The sequence below is a fragment of the Penicillium macrosclerotiorum genome (assembly GCF_028827735.1).
Source record: "Penicillium macrosclerotiorum strain IBT 26536 chromosome Unknown utg000002l_segment0_segment0, whole genome shotgun sequence".
Classification (NCBI taxonomy): domain Eukaryota; kingdom Fungi; phylum Ascomycota; class Eurotiomycetes; order Eurotiales; family Aspergillaceae; genus Penicillium; species Penicillium macrosclerotiorum.
The window spans coordinates 1,776,871-1,789,688 of NW_026643082.1; the positions used below are offsets into that span (position 1 = coordinate 1,776,871).

Consider the following 12,818-nt stretch of genomic DNA (forward strand, 5'->3'; position numbering starts at 1 on the left):
TAGGACCAAGTTCTCCGCGTACCCGTGTGTACTCCGTACTCCGTAAACAGATAGGTCCAGTACAAAAAAGAACCATCTCATTTGATTTTTCATGCCGAAGAGTCCTTCTGATCCAAAATCATTGCCCCATATTATCCTCAAAAAATCAGCTGTACTTCGTTTCGATCTATCCAATCTTTTAGTATGAAATAGTCAATGCTTGGTGTTCACCCGGCTTGGGAGTACTTGGTCCAACATTTAGAACTGCGTCTCGACGGGATTTTGAATACGAAAGACAGCTGTAGATTGGGAATAAAATCCCTGGCGATCATGTATAGGACTGGGGCATATATCATATGCCGTAAGGATTGTTCGATATACTCGAGGCATGCACAGAGTGAGAAGCAATGTACAGGAATACATATGTGTGAAGCTTACAAGTTGATTTATGTATATCTAGAAATTAACATACGTGATATACATTTTTATAGATATTTGATTTGTGAGATTAGAATTCTCTTAATCTCTGCCTTTCATTGCCTTCTTGCGAACAACCGATATTTCTGAGTAGCAGCAAATGATTTTCACATCCACATGATATCGAACAGGAGACGAGAAGGCAGACCTCAGGCCAGCCTTACAAAAACCTACAACATTGAATCCTTGAACGACATTCAAATGGCAAATGCAAGGGATAAAGAGCATCACCAAGGCTCATTTATTTCAAATAACCCGTGAATGCTTCCTACTACTGCCACCTGGGCTGCATCATTTGCAGGGTTTCCGTTACCGAGAATGTCCATGCACCTTGAATGCAAAGCAGAGCAAAAGCATCAAAGTACAATCCAGCCCCCTCACCGTTTGCCATGATATCAAGCGAAGGCTGTCAGAGCTAGGATTTTGACCATTCTCGAATACTCGTCCCCAAATCCGTAACCGAAGTCAGAGAGGGTCGATTAGAGATGAAAAGGGCTCCAGAGACGCCTTTAATACGAGATCTTGATCAAATTGAAGCGCTCACACTGGCTCGATAACTTTAACTTACTTTTCTTTTTTTCTGCCAAGTCTCTTTTGATTTAAAATCCTATTTACTGCCTTATCAAAGCTATCCATATTTTGCATCGCGATTCGTGGAGACCCTACAATAGAACTCAATATCAATATTACCTCTGAAGGTGCCTTCTGTTCATGCAAATCCTTCGCTTGCACTTCTGCTGGTGAATGGGGTCAAGACACTTTCTTTTTGCTTTACTTTACACTGCGTTCCTGAACGGGGCTTGATAGGATGCATCCGCAGCAAAAGGGACAGAAGCAGAGCACGGACTTCGTGGATAATTGCTTCTGGCGAATCCGAGTTTGCTACAGGTGGAAGAAGAATAGCTACCAATGAAAGTCATAATACTTGAAAAAAACTTTGAACCAAGACGTCTCTATGATTTCGCTGGTTGCTACATCATTCTTCTAAATTTTTTTCAAAATTTTTAGGACTCAAAGGTGTTGGAAGGATGACGAAAGGGAAGATTCCATCCATGTCAGACTGGAAGTCGAAGAGAGACTGAATTATACAGATAGATGTAATGGAAATGAGATTCCAGTTTATGTTGTCCAAAGTTGTGTATATTTAGCAGATTTGCATATTGACAGATGTTGAGACAAGAAAGAATTTCATTAATAACCGCGAAGCCTTTTCTACGAACTATACACTCCTCAAGTCTTCAAGGGCTGGCGATATGAATCTTAAACACGGAGTGGTGAGTTAGCTCACCAGGCCTGGAGTTACGAGGGTCCAACAGAAAGGGTTCAGGCAGAGAATAGTTCAACGAACGAGGGGAGAGAGATTTAAGAGACCCAAGGATAGTCAAAATACAGTCATTAAATCATTGAAGAAACGATAACGTTAAAATAGGTATCATATCACTCGGAAACGAGACGGTGATTCCGTCCCGGTTTTGTTTGCTATGGTTCGAATCTACGGAACTAAGCATCATCCAAGCCCATAAAGCAAGACAAGACGCCGTTTCCCAGCTACTGTTTTATGCTTAACAATTTTTGTTTTATTTTGCTTTTCATCACCAGACTGATGATGGCCAGCATGCCCATTGCCAATGTCGAAAGACATTTAGTTGGCAATAGCCTGGGCGCGGCGACGGTCACGCTCCTCAGCAATGGTGAGCTATCAGGAGAGTTAGCTTCTGCACAGTGGACGATATAGATCGAGGGGTTCTTAAAGCATACCTTGACACCCTTGCCCTTGGGGAGGGAGATCCAGGGCTTGTCCTGGCCAATGACGAAGACGTTGGACTCACGGGTAGCGAAGGTGTTGTCAATAGCGTCCTTGACGTGGACAATGTTGAAACCACCATCGTGACGCTCACGGTGAGTAACGACACCGACACGACCCATGTTACGACCACCAGTGACCATGCAGACAACACCGCTGTCGAAGCGGACGAAGTCAACAATCTTGCCAGTGGCAATGTCGACCTTGACGGTGTCGTTGACCTTGATGGCAGGGTCGGGGTAGCGGATGCTGTAGAGAAAAGACTCGAATTAGCAAACCTTGTTCTTCCCTGGTTGAGAGCTTACTGAAGTTCGATTCGTCTTCGGCCGATCAACCAAAGCTTGGTCCAACGACTGAATGACACGGAACTTCGTGGAGAGTTTGCACTCACGTTCTCGCATCGTGCGTAACCAAGAATGGGATCCCGCCCTTGCCAAGCTGAACACGCTTGACCTTGCAGAGCTTGAACTCGGCCTCCTCAGCCTGGATACGGTGGACGGTGAAACGGCCCTTGGTGTCGTAGATGAGACGGAAGTGCTCGCCAGTCTTCTCGAGGGAGATGACGTCCATGAAGCCAGCGGGGAAGGTGGTGTCGGTGCGGACCTTGCCGTCAACCTTGACCAGACGCTGCATCATGATGGCCTTGACCTCACGACCGTTCAGAGCGTACTTCAGACTGATCATAAAGGTGTTAGTTTTATTTCAAGAGAGCCGTACGTTTCTGCACATCAAGCGAAAGAGGGATATTCGAATCGTACCGGTTGCGGATGAAGACAATCAGGGGCAGGCAGTCACGGAGCTTGTGGGGACCGGCAGAGGCCTTGGGGGCATAGGTGCCGGACATTTTGTCCAGCAGCCAGTGCGAGGGCGCGCTCAGGCGCTTCTGGTGCTTCTTACTGTAGACGCATAGTGGTTAGCAAATTGTAGATGTTTCACCGGAATTTTGTTAGAATTCTGAATTCCGAAGAATTGCGTTCTGGACGCTCAGCAAGAGCACTGCGAGCAGGACGAGAATTGCTGATAGTGCAGGGTCGGAATGAAGCAGTGGCATAGCACTTACGGTCCGCGAGCCATTTTGAAGAATTTGTCGACTGGTGGTGGGTGGTCGAAAAATCGCGATGGAGGAGAAACGAATAGCGTAGATTAACAAGGGAATTTCGCTTAATTTGGGCCGTTGGGTTGTGCCCTAGTGCGCACTAAGCCTATTCGGGTGGCCCATCAAAGATTCCTTCAGTGTACCCACCTTCCTATTTGGGTAATGACATGACATTGGTATGCTTTTGGAGTGATTTAAAGTCTATGTATTTTTTTAATGGCCAAAATAGTATGTGACATCGCTGAAGTTCTAGTTCCTACTATCCCGATCCGCATTTAGATGTATCCCTTGATGACCGCCACCTCGGCGTTGAGGATGGACGATCCGGCAGCGCCAATCACAGTGTTATGCGACAAAGCAGCAAAACGGATATCAAAGAAGCCACCCTGGGCACCCTCACGAACGCGGCCAACACTGACAGTGTAACCCCTTGAAATATCACGGTCCAGTCGCGGCTGAGGACGGTCGGGCTCATCGAACACCTTAATCGCCATCTCTGGGGCAGATGGAGCACCAAGCTTCTGAGCCTCGGACTGGTATTCCCGCATGGCTTGAACAACCTGCTCGGCACTGGGAGTCTGGCGGTTCTTGAACCGCAAGGAGACAAAGGCCATATGGCCGTCAGTAACACCCACTCGGGTGCATGTGGCGCCGATGCGCAGACCGGCCTGCTCGTTAAATGCAGTGGCATCGGCGTTCAGGGAACCAAGAATCTTTTGGGCTTCATTCTCGAGCTTGTCCTCCTCGCCACTAATGAACGGAATCACATTATCAACAATGTCCATGCTGGGTACACCAGGGTAACCGGCGCCGGAGATGGCCTGCTCGGTGAACACCTCGACCTCCTCAACAGGGCCGAACTTGGCCTGGAGGGCAGCAAACGGGATAACAACGCCAATGACGGCACAGTTAGAATTGCAGACGAGGAAGCCCTTCTTCAGCCCGAAGTGCTTCTGTTGGTGAGGGATCAGGTCCAGGTGTGAAGGGTTCACAGTAGGGACCACCAAAGGCACAATAGGGTCCTTGCGGTAGTTCTTTGCGTTAGAGAAAACAGGAATTTCTGCCTTGATGAAAGCCATCTCTGTGACAGGGCCATTAGTATTTCAATCTTCTGCCAAAAGGAGGATCGTGAGCATGCTCGTTGGGTTCCTTACCAGTCTCGCCAGCGATGTCGCTGTTCAATCCCGAGAAGACCAGATCGCAATCCAGGAAGTTCTCAGCCTTGCACTCGCGGAGCACAAGGTTGCTGATCTTCTCGGACATGGAAGCAGACTGCTTCCATCTGACGGCATCCTTGTACTTCTTGTTGGCTGAGCGCTCCGAAGCACCCACTGCATGAAGCTCTAGGAAGGGGTGATCTGCCAGCAGAAGAATAAAACGCTGGCCAACTGATCCTGTGGCTCCCAGGACACCTGTTAAAGTTTGTTAGACTACTTGATCTTATTGCCATCGGGTTTCTTCAAGCCATACCGCACTTCTTCTTGGGGTACGAGGCTGCCATGTTGTTTGCGTGTTTGAGAGAGAGAACACGATTATCTTGAGAATACAGTTAGTTTCATCTGATACGATTGGTCTTAATGCAGAGCATATGGAAAGAACACGGCCATTCATATATCAGATGGGTGATCGGGACGTTGGAGATCTTATGAGTCAAGGCTTTGACCATTGCCCCGCATTGTGGATATGAGAGCATTGCAAGCTCGATTGCCTCACAGATCTCCCCATTGCTTCCTGTATGAAATACCGACACGGTATAGGTAGGGACCAGGCAGTACTCACCACTTTGGCTTGTTGATGAAGATGAATTGCTCGTAGCAACTTCCGAAGCATCTGCGATATCGCGGCCAATTATCGTTGCCCCGCGCTGACTCATCAGGCCCTGGCGCGGGCAAAAATTTCATGTCACACGATTGGTTCATTGCCGCTGGTTGCCACCCCGCTCACGCGCCCTCGCCGGAGTCGGACTCTCCTCTCCGAGGACAAAGTATACACAGGCACACTTAAGTTGACCGGATCCTGATTCGATTATGGAGAGTTCGACAAATTATATCGATTGCAGTCGGGGTCTCAACGCTATCAAATACATACTAGTTCCGTACAAACCGTCTGACAGTTTTCTCGAAACTGCATCTTCGGCTCCAGATATCAATGAATCAATATTCTTATTCCTGTTATGGCTGCCTCACAAGTTGTCCGAAATAGGGCCAAAGCATGTTCGAAATGACACAGTACCAGTTTTTGGTGGCTGCTCTCATTTCAGACTCCGTGGTAGTCTCGGCAACTCTCTCCTTGGCCACGGTTTTCTCGACTAATGCAACATAAAACTAGTGATCGCCAGCTTCCCTTCCTGTATATACTGCAAGACAGAGATAATAAATTGACCATGTGCAGCTTCATTGATAAGGGTGAAGCTTTGGTGACAATCATCCAAAATAACTGTACACTGACGCACGATATATAATCGAAAAAATTGCTTTCGAATATCCTATTGGAAATGAAGTATCAAACCTGGCTGCTGTGACGCGTCTTAGAGACTTGAACACCGGTCTGACTAAGCATCCCAGAAGTCCCAATAACAGTCTTTCCTTCGGTTCCTTGCTCTCGATATAGTACAGCAGCTCGTTCTTAAGAATGGTAGTAGGCTGAAAATCACCCAGTGCTGGCTGTTCGCTGAAAACTCTGAGGACAGGAATCGTTTGACACCAGAACGGAGAGCTGCATCAAGAGCCTGCTTTTGGCCATCTAAGCCTGCTGTTCTTATTGTAGAAATAAAAACATCATAGCCTGAGAAAGCAGCTTCGAGACGAATTGGCCTGTATTGAATCCAAGCTCGAAGCACGAACTTAGAAACATTCTATTCTTTACATACACATCTGTATATTTGAGAACCTTAAACATGCACAGAAAGCTAGACATGTGTCTTACAAAATTCTTCCAAGCTGAAAAATGAATTCCATTTAAGAATTCTCATCTGCGTCGAAGATCTTGCCCGGATTTAGCAGCCAGTGGGGGTCCAGAGAGCGTTTGACACGACGCATCACATCAATGGTATCCGGTCCAAGTTCTTTCTTCAGAGACTCCTTCTTACCCAGACCAATTCCATGTTCACCCTGTAGTCTGTATCAGTGCATGTATTCACATCAAGCAGCTTCAATTCAACATACCGTGCAAGAGCCCTCCATTTCAAGAGCTCGGTCGACCATATCATAAACCACCTTCTCAACGCGCGCTCGCTCGGCAGGATCCTGACGATCGTACATGATGCTCGCATGAAAGTTTCCGTCGCCTATGTGTCCAAGGATGCTAGCGAAAATTCCTAGATCGTTAAGTTCCTTTTTAGAGATATCGATAATATCGGGCAGCCTGGAAAGCGGCACAGCGACGTCGGTTGACCAGACCTCCGATCCCTCCTTGCGCAATGCCATCATGCTCCACAGAGACTGCTTTCGTGCTGACCAAAGATCATGGGCTTCCTTTTCGTCCTTGGCGAATGTGAATGTTACAGCATTCTGATATCTCCGTCAATCATTGTCCTCGTACCTTTCATCCGCATGGGCCAAATACTTACATTGGTTTTGGCAAGCTGCTTCGTCAAATTGATGCTATCCAAAACGCCTGCTGTGGTGCCAGAGAATTTGAAGAAGAGAGTGGGAGCGACACTCCATGAACGACTGGTTCCACCTGCCCGATTGATCACATCCATTTGTACATCATCTAAAATTTCCATGCATTGTACCTGGATACCTTTTCGGATGAGCTGCATGGCAGTAGAGGCGCAGTCACGGACAGTAGGGAACGCGGCTACCCCCACTCGGGTCAACTCAGGGATCGGCGCCAGCTTCAATGTAGCTTCAGTGACAATGCCCAGTGTCCCCTCCGATCCCACGAACATCCCTGTGAGATTATATCCAGCCGATGTTTTACGCGGCCGTCTGCGTGTCTTGATGACCTGGCCGTCTGCCAGGACAACTGTCAAGTTGATGACCCAGTCCTTCATTGTTCCATATCGGACTGCATTGGTTCCACTACAATTGGTGCCAACCATACCACCGATCATTGCGGATGGGCCAGGGTCGACTGGGAAAAACAGACCTGTGTCCTTGATTTGCTCGTTCAGGTCCATCCACTGGATGGAGGGTTGGACCACTATATCCATGTCCTCCTGATGAATATCGAGAATTTTGTTCATCATCGCAAAGTCAATCGTCATTCCGCCATGTGGTGCCGAGAAATTGGCCTCTAAACTAGAGCCTCCGGAGTAGGGGATCATGGGCATTCGGTATTTGTGGCAGATCTTGGCGATTTTGACTACATCTTCTGTGGTCGTTGGATAGGCAATCGCAACAGGTAGTCGATCGGCATTCAGACTTGACCATTCCGAGTATCCATGTTGCTGAAGATCCCCCTCGTCTGTGCTAATGGTATCACCACCCAAAGTCGCTCTCAGCTCCGCGATGGCCTTCAACGGTCAGTCCTGCGGCCCTATACAAATCATCATCACGTAAAACACTGTACCTTTTCGAAGTCCCTTGCCGAGCCATACTGCGGCTTTTGAGCCTTTCCTGGTGCCGGCTGGCTGTAATTCGCATAGGCGTAGCCCAATCCCGCCGCAAAAGCGGAGATGAGAAATGTTTGGCCAAGAAACCTGGGGGGTGCATTGTTTGCCGAGCCTGAACTTGAGCTTGAGCCACTGCTTTGGCCTGGATTGCTGCCCACACTACTTGTCGTATTGGCGCGAATAGACCTGCTACCAAAAAGACTGCGAGGTAGCGAAACCCGAGGACGGAACTGGGATACGCGAGGAGCGGAGCAACCCCGAGGGAATGACAATGACGCTTTCATGGTAATGACGCAGAGCGAACTATAGAAACGGGGATATTCAATGGAGAGCTGGAAAACGGGCACGGTATCGCATGGCTCATGGGTTCTGGAGGGTAGAAAACGGAAAACGGAGAAATGCCCATTGCTTTCACGAAATCGCTAGCTCCGATGATGTGCCCGACTCTCATCTTCGCTAGCCGGAAGAAAGCATAGCGGCGCATGTTTCTTCCCCGCTTCGGACTTCGGCCGAGACGGCATTTCGGGGTACGCTTCCATTCCGCAGACGTGGGGGTGCCGTGGGGGAATTTGTTTGGCTGGCGTGCTCGGGGTGATGTCCTGGATAGCTATTGGTGGACTGGAATGGCCTTTGGATTTGAAGGTGCCTGTCGCTGCGCAGGACAATAAGACAATGGAGGTAGATATACTTTGTATAGAACGGTTCAAGGGCCGAACTGATGTTCATTGGCAGAAGTCGGCCCTGGCCCGTTGAGGGGGCAACCACGACAACAGACTTCGCGGCGGAGCAGGCGCTCATGGAGGCCACACCCCGCCAAAAGAGGCCGATCCTATTCAAAAACATCAGGTAGAATCAGTATGAATGAAGGGCTCATATGTCTGGTGCGCGAGGTTGAGCGGGTCGTGACAGCTCCTTATATCCCTTCATTGCACGTGAGACCCGGATCTCCTGGGGATGGGAGACGATAATACTCACCCGTCGCAATAGGATCTATTTGAGCTAGTGCAGCACAATTCGTCGATACCAATAGAGTTATGGGCACTTCATAAACCTTGTCAAGTTGGCTTGTTGGTCGAGGTGTTGATCGAAGCCCTATCACGGTCGCGAGTGGCCCTTCCTTTGCTGGCGGCTTTCGGTATATTCCACACTTGGATGCCGGTTCTTTCAAAACTCCTGAGACTAACATTCCTTAGCATCAACTACCAGCGTCCGTGACGCATTGCTTGAACATTATCCAACTATTCTTGATACCTTTCTCGAAAAAATCCTTGATGGGGGAGAGTCCGAGGTGGGCACTAGTTCAGATTGTTCATTCACCTTCAAGGAAACATAGACTCACAGCATCAACAGTATCATTCAGCATGCATCGCATTAATTGCGTCTCCTCTTCCCGCAGGGTTCATGCCACCCTTCCGCTTGGCTCAGTTCATTACGAGGCTAGTATCAGCTATGGCATCTGTTCCATGCTCGGAGACGATAGCCCCATTGCACAGCCTGATGACTGGGTTGCAAGGCTCACCTAATTTCCTGAAGGAAGTGCCAACGGAGGTTATGTCAAATCTACAGTTTGAATTGACCAACACATTGCGCAATTTGGACGACCACATGGGTAATCTCTTGGGTCTAGCGACTTTCGCCCGTATTGCATCGATCTACAATCAACAGCCTCGGAATAATAAATCAGAATCACCATCATGGCTTCTCAGCATTCGACATTTTTTCGGCGCCAAGCGAGGTCTTAAGACATTGGATCTAGTCGTCCTGCGTGTAATTCTTGCGTGCTCCTCTAACAGCAACAATCTTACCATATCTAAAGCTGCTGAAAGTATTCGCCTTGCAATTCTTATTGCAGATGCCATTGATCCAGACCAGAAGGCAGCCTGGATTTTGAACAGCACTTCAAAGATTGCCAAACTATCTGAGAAGGTTTCTAGAGAGGGGCTTAGCAGAGAGATTCAACTGATGGTACGTTCTCGAACTATCTTGGCTGTGCTATTTCTATCTGACTCAAAGATATTGACTTTAGGGAATTGTCTTTCTGATCTCTATTCATTCACTTACATCTCTGCCACTGAAAATTCGTGATCTTGGCTTACGTCTTCTGATATCAAAGGATAGCAGGGCAATTTTGAGTACCATGCCACAGTATCTCGTATTACGTTTCACCAGGTCGTTGATAGTAAGAAAAATTCCTAGAATTGTGGTCTTTCCATCTCTGACATCAAACATCATCAGGACTGCGATGAATCAATTGTGTATGAGCTTCTTCGGTTCACAGTCGATACATTGAGAGAAGAAGCTATTCACAAGGACTCATTATCGGATCTCTATGTTGCAAAAGTGTTGATTTCTGAAATTCAATCAAAGCAGTCCCGGGCCATCAATTCCTCCCTCCTGAATTCCGACGCCACCAAGCAGACGCTTGCCAGCCTACTCGGAAAGTTTCCCTCGGTACCCATTTATCCTCAGTGCCAAGGCTCCCAACTATGCTACTGTGCATATAGTGCTCTGCAAAATCAGGTTCTGCTCGAATTGTTTGAAATCCATTTTACTGCTACGCTGTCTCAAAATGGAGACACTACGGACATCACTATTATGAAGTCATTCGTGGAGCGTGCTGCGAATTCTATCACAAATAGAAGCTGCCAATCTACAAATTTACGCTCCAGAGATGTTTGCACCTTGAAAATGGCTTCATATGATCGATCGGAATTTTCAACTGGATTTCAGCCTAGTCAAGATTGGCGTTCTTCCATCAGAGAAACTTTTATCCAGAATGCTGAGGCTTCTCATCAAAATATGATAAAGAAAGTTGAGGGTATTTGCTTTGACTTGGAGCGCCGATGCTACGATGTTGAAGGGCCTGTCCGGGCCGCCGAAGAAGAGCGTGATCAATACAAGCTTGAGGCCACACAACTCCGATCTCAGAACCAGGGGTTACAAGCACAGCAAGAACAGTTAAAAATTGCAATTCGCGCCCTTAAAGAAGATCTAGCGCGTCTGGAGGATCATGCTGAAAGTGCGAGTTTTCGTTCGGAAGAACTAGCCGCGTCCCTTGCATCTGCACGTCAAGAGCTGCAGGACCAGCGTCAGCGCTCAGACGAGACCTTTCAAATGGAGCAAGACAGGGCTCGAAGTCGAGAACTTGACTTGGCTGCTACTTGTACCGCCAAGGACGACCAGATCGAGGAGATGCAAGAAAATTTCCGTCGTATTCTAACAGAGAATGAACAAGCCCAACGGACCCTGCATACAATGTGCGGAGAAAAGTCTGCCTTGTTGAAGGCAACAACTGCATTAGAGCAAGAGCTGATGGCAACTAAAAGTACCCTCAGTGAAAGTCAGATTTTGTGTTGTGAAAAGGAAGATGAAGTCAAGCGCCTTTTGACAGAAAATAAGGATATGCAAATGGAGATAGGTGCTATGAAAGGAACGGTGTGTTTACTTAACTCAACTTGAAGAAAATTGTTGACAGAGATGCTCACCAATTTATAGACAGGGGATCAAAAGCTTGAAGTTGAAAGGCTTCACGTTGCACTTCAAGAGGCAGAAGAAACTGCTAAGTTCAAAATCGAGAAGCTCCGAAGTGAGCAAGAAGCCGAGACATCTCAAACTGCTTCCCAGGTATGAATTGCCTTTTATACGGAGCTGAAAAGACACCCATCCATAATTGTTACTAAATATACATCCTTTCTTTAGCTTGTCAAACAGAAAGAAGAAAACCTGCGCCTGCAAAAATTGATGCAGGTAGCCGCGTCTGATGCTTTAAAGGAGCTCCAAACAAAAGAGAAGCGAATTAAATATCTAGAAAGAAAGGTATACCATATGCAGTTGCTTTGGTTTTGTCATGTTCTTAATTCACTGACCCTCCATTTATGTAGCTCCAATCCCTCCGAGATGAGAGATCCTTGAAGGCCAGGGAATTTTCTGAAGCCCAACAACATATCGGGAGGCTCATGAATGTTATGGGATTTTCTGCCAATTTAAGCGAGAAGTCCTCAAACCAACCACAGAAAGGTCAGAGTAATGATGTCCATACCACTTCAGACCGTCGCCAGTCAGCTGGCTATGATGACGAGGAGAGTGAGTTAGTTCAATCTTTTGAATCTCTCACTTCAAATCTACAAGCACCCACTCCCAAGCGGCCTAAGGGGGACCAAAAAGGGGCAGCTGTATCACAGGCCGCAGCTCCCAAGACACCTACACCAATCTTTGCCGATATGGACTCCCAGGACTTCCGTCCACAAGTCTCTCGGCAGCCCCTTGACGAAACAATTGCCAACACTTCTGCCAAGTTCCATTCAAGTGATTTGAGGACAAATTTACCTAAAACTGGTCCTTCGGAAAGCCCAGAGAAGCACCACCTTCAGAGTTTAGACTTGGATATGGATATAGAGTTCTCGAAGGATTTTATTCTCACAAGTACTGCCTTTTCTGGGTCAAAGGATTTGTTATAACCCACGTTGAACTAGGTCTCAAATTCACCGAGATCTTGTGTTATCTATCCACCCGGCTAATGTGAATTTCATGGTACTCATCAAAATACCATCCTAGAGCTTTCAAAAAAACGTTCTTGTTGTTTGTTAAATGCATGTATATACCCGTCCGCTTTGAATATCATGTTAGTGGGGCCTGGACCTTTTTCCTTGGGCTAAAACATGATATCTCTAATGCCTTTTCATTTACTTGCAACGAGATGAAGATGAAGAGATCCTACCTCAAAAATTGCTGATTAAACACTGAGCATACGTGATTGCACATAGGTCATCAGAATCAAGCTATTCTCTGTGATTTCTTCCTTTATGCTTCTGCTGTCTTCCACCATATCAAGTTTCTTTGCTAACATCTTCATTGATAATCTATTTTAGTTCACTGTTACATGTCATAACTACTCTTCTCTCCTT

The 12,818-nt window shown here is 47.2% G+C and overlaps 4 protein-coding genes across 4 annotated transcripts; 1 reads left to right on the forward strand and 3 right to left on the reverse strand.

Moving 5' to 3' along the window:
* Nucleotides 1-2,098: 2,098 nt before the first annotated feature.
* On the reverse strand, nt 2,099-3,334 carry N7462_001786 (40S ribosomal protein eS4; the record flags this gene model as incomplete). Its single annotated transcript, XM_057073512.1, has 5 exons — nt 2,099-2,152; nt 2,215-2,509; nt 2,652-2,936; nt 3,019-3,156; nt 3,321-3,334. The coding sequence occupies 5 exons, from the start codon at nt 3,332-3,334 to the stop codon at nt 2,099-2,101; spliced, it is 786 nt and encodes a 261-aa protein (XP_056937153.1).
* Nucleotides 3,335-3,631: 297 nt separating this feature from the next.
* Nucleotides 3,632-4,857, reverse strand: N7462_001787 (aspartate-semialdehyde dehydrogenase family protein; the record flags this gene model as incomplete). Its single annotated transcript, XM_057073513.1, has 3 exons — nt 3,632-4,437; nt 4,511-4,768; nt 4,827-4,857. The coding sequence occupies 3 exons, from the start codon at nt 4,855-4,857 to the stop codon at nt 3,632-3,634; spliced, it is 1,095 nt and encodes a 364-aa protein (XP_056937154.1).
* Nucleotides 4,858-6,313: 1,456 nt separating this feature from the next.
* Nucleotides 6,314-8,198, reverse strand: N7462_001788 (FAD-binding domain-containing protein; the record flags this gene model as incomplete). Its single annotated transcript, XM_057073514.1, has 4 exons — nt 6,314-6,466; nt 6,521-6,865; nt 6,925-7,815; nt 7,872-8,198. 4 exons carry the CDS (start codon nt 8,196-8,198, stop codon nt 6,314-6,316), a joined length of 1,716 nt encoding a protein of 571 aa, XP_056937155.1.
* A 573-nt stretch (nt 8,199-8,771) lies between these two features.
* Nucleotides 8,772-12,371, forward strand: N7462_001789 (uncharacterized protein; the record flags this gene model as incomplete). The annotated part of the gene is made up of 9 exons (XM_057073515.1): nt 8,772-8,846; nt 8,902-9,049; nt 9,108-9,202; nt 9,265-9,879; nt 9,941-10,093; nt 10,150-11,349; nt 11,410-11,538; nt 11,614-11,730; nt 11,796-12,371. The coding sequence occupies 9 exons, from the start codon at nt 8,772-8,774 to the stop codon at nt 12,369-12,371; spliced, it is 3,108 nt and encodes a 1,035-aa protein (XP_056937156.1).
* Between the last annotated feature and the right edge of the window lie 447 nt (nt 12,372-12,818).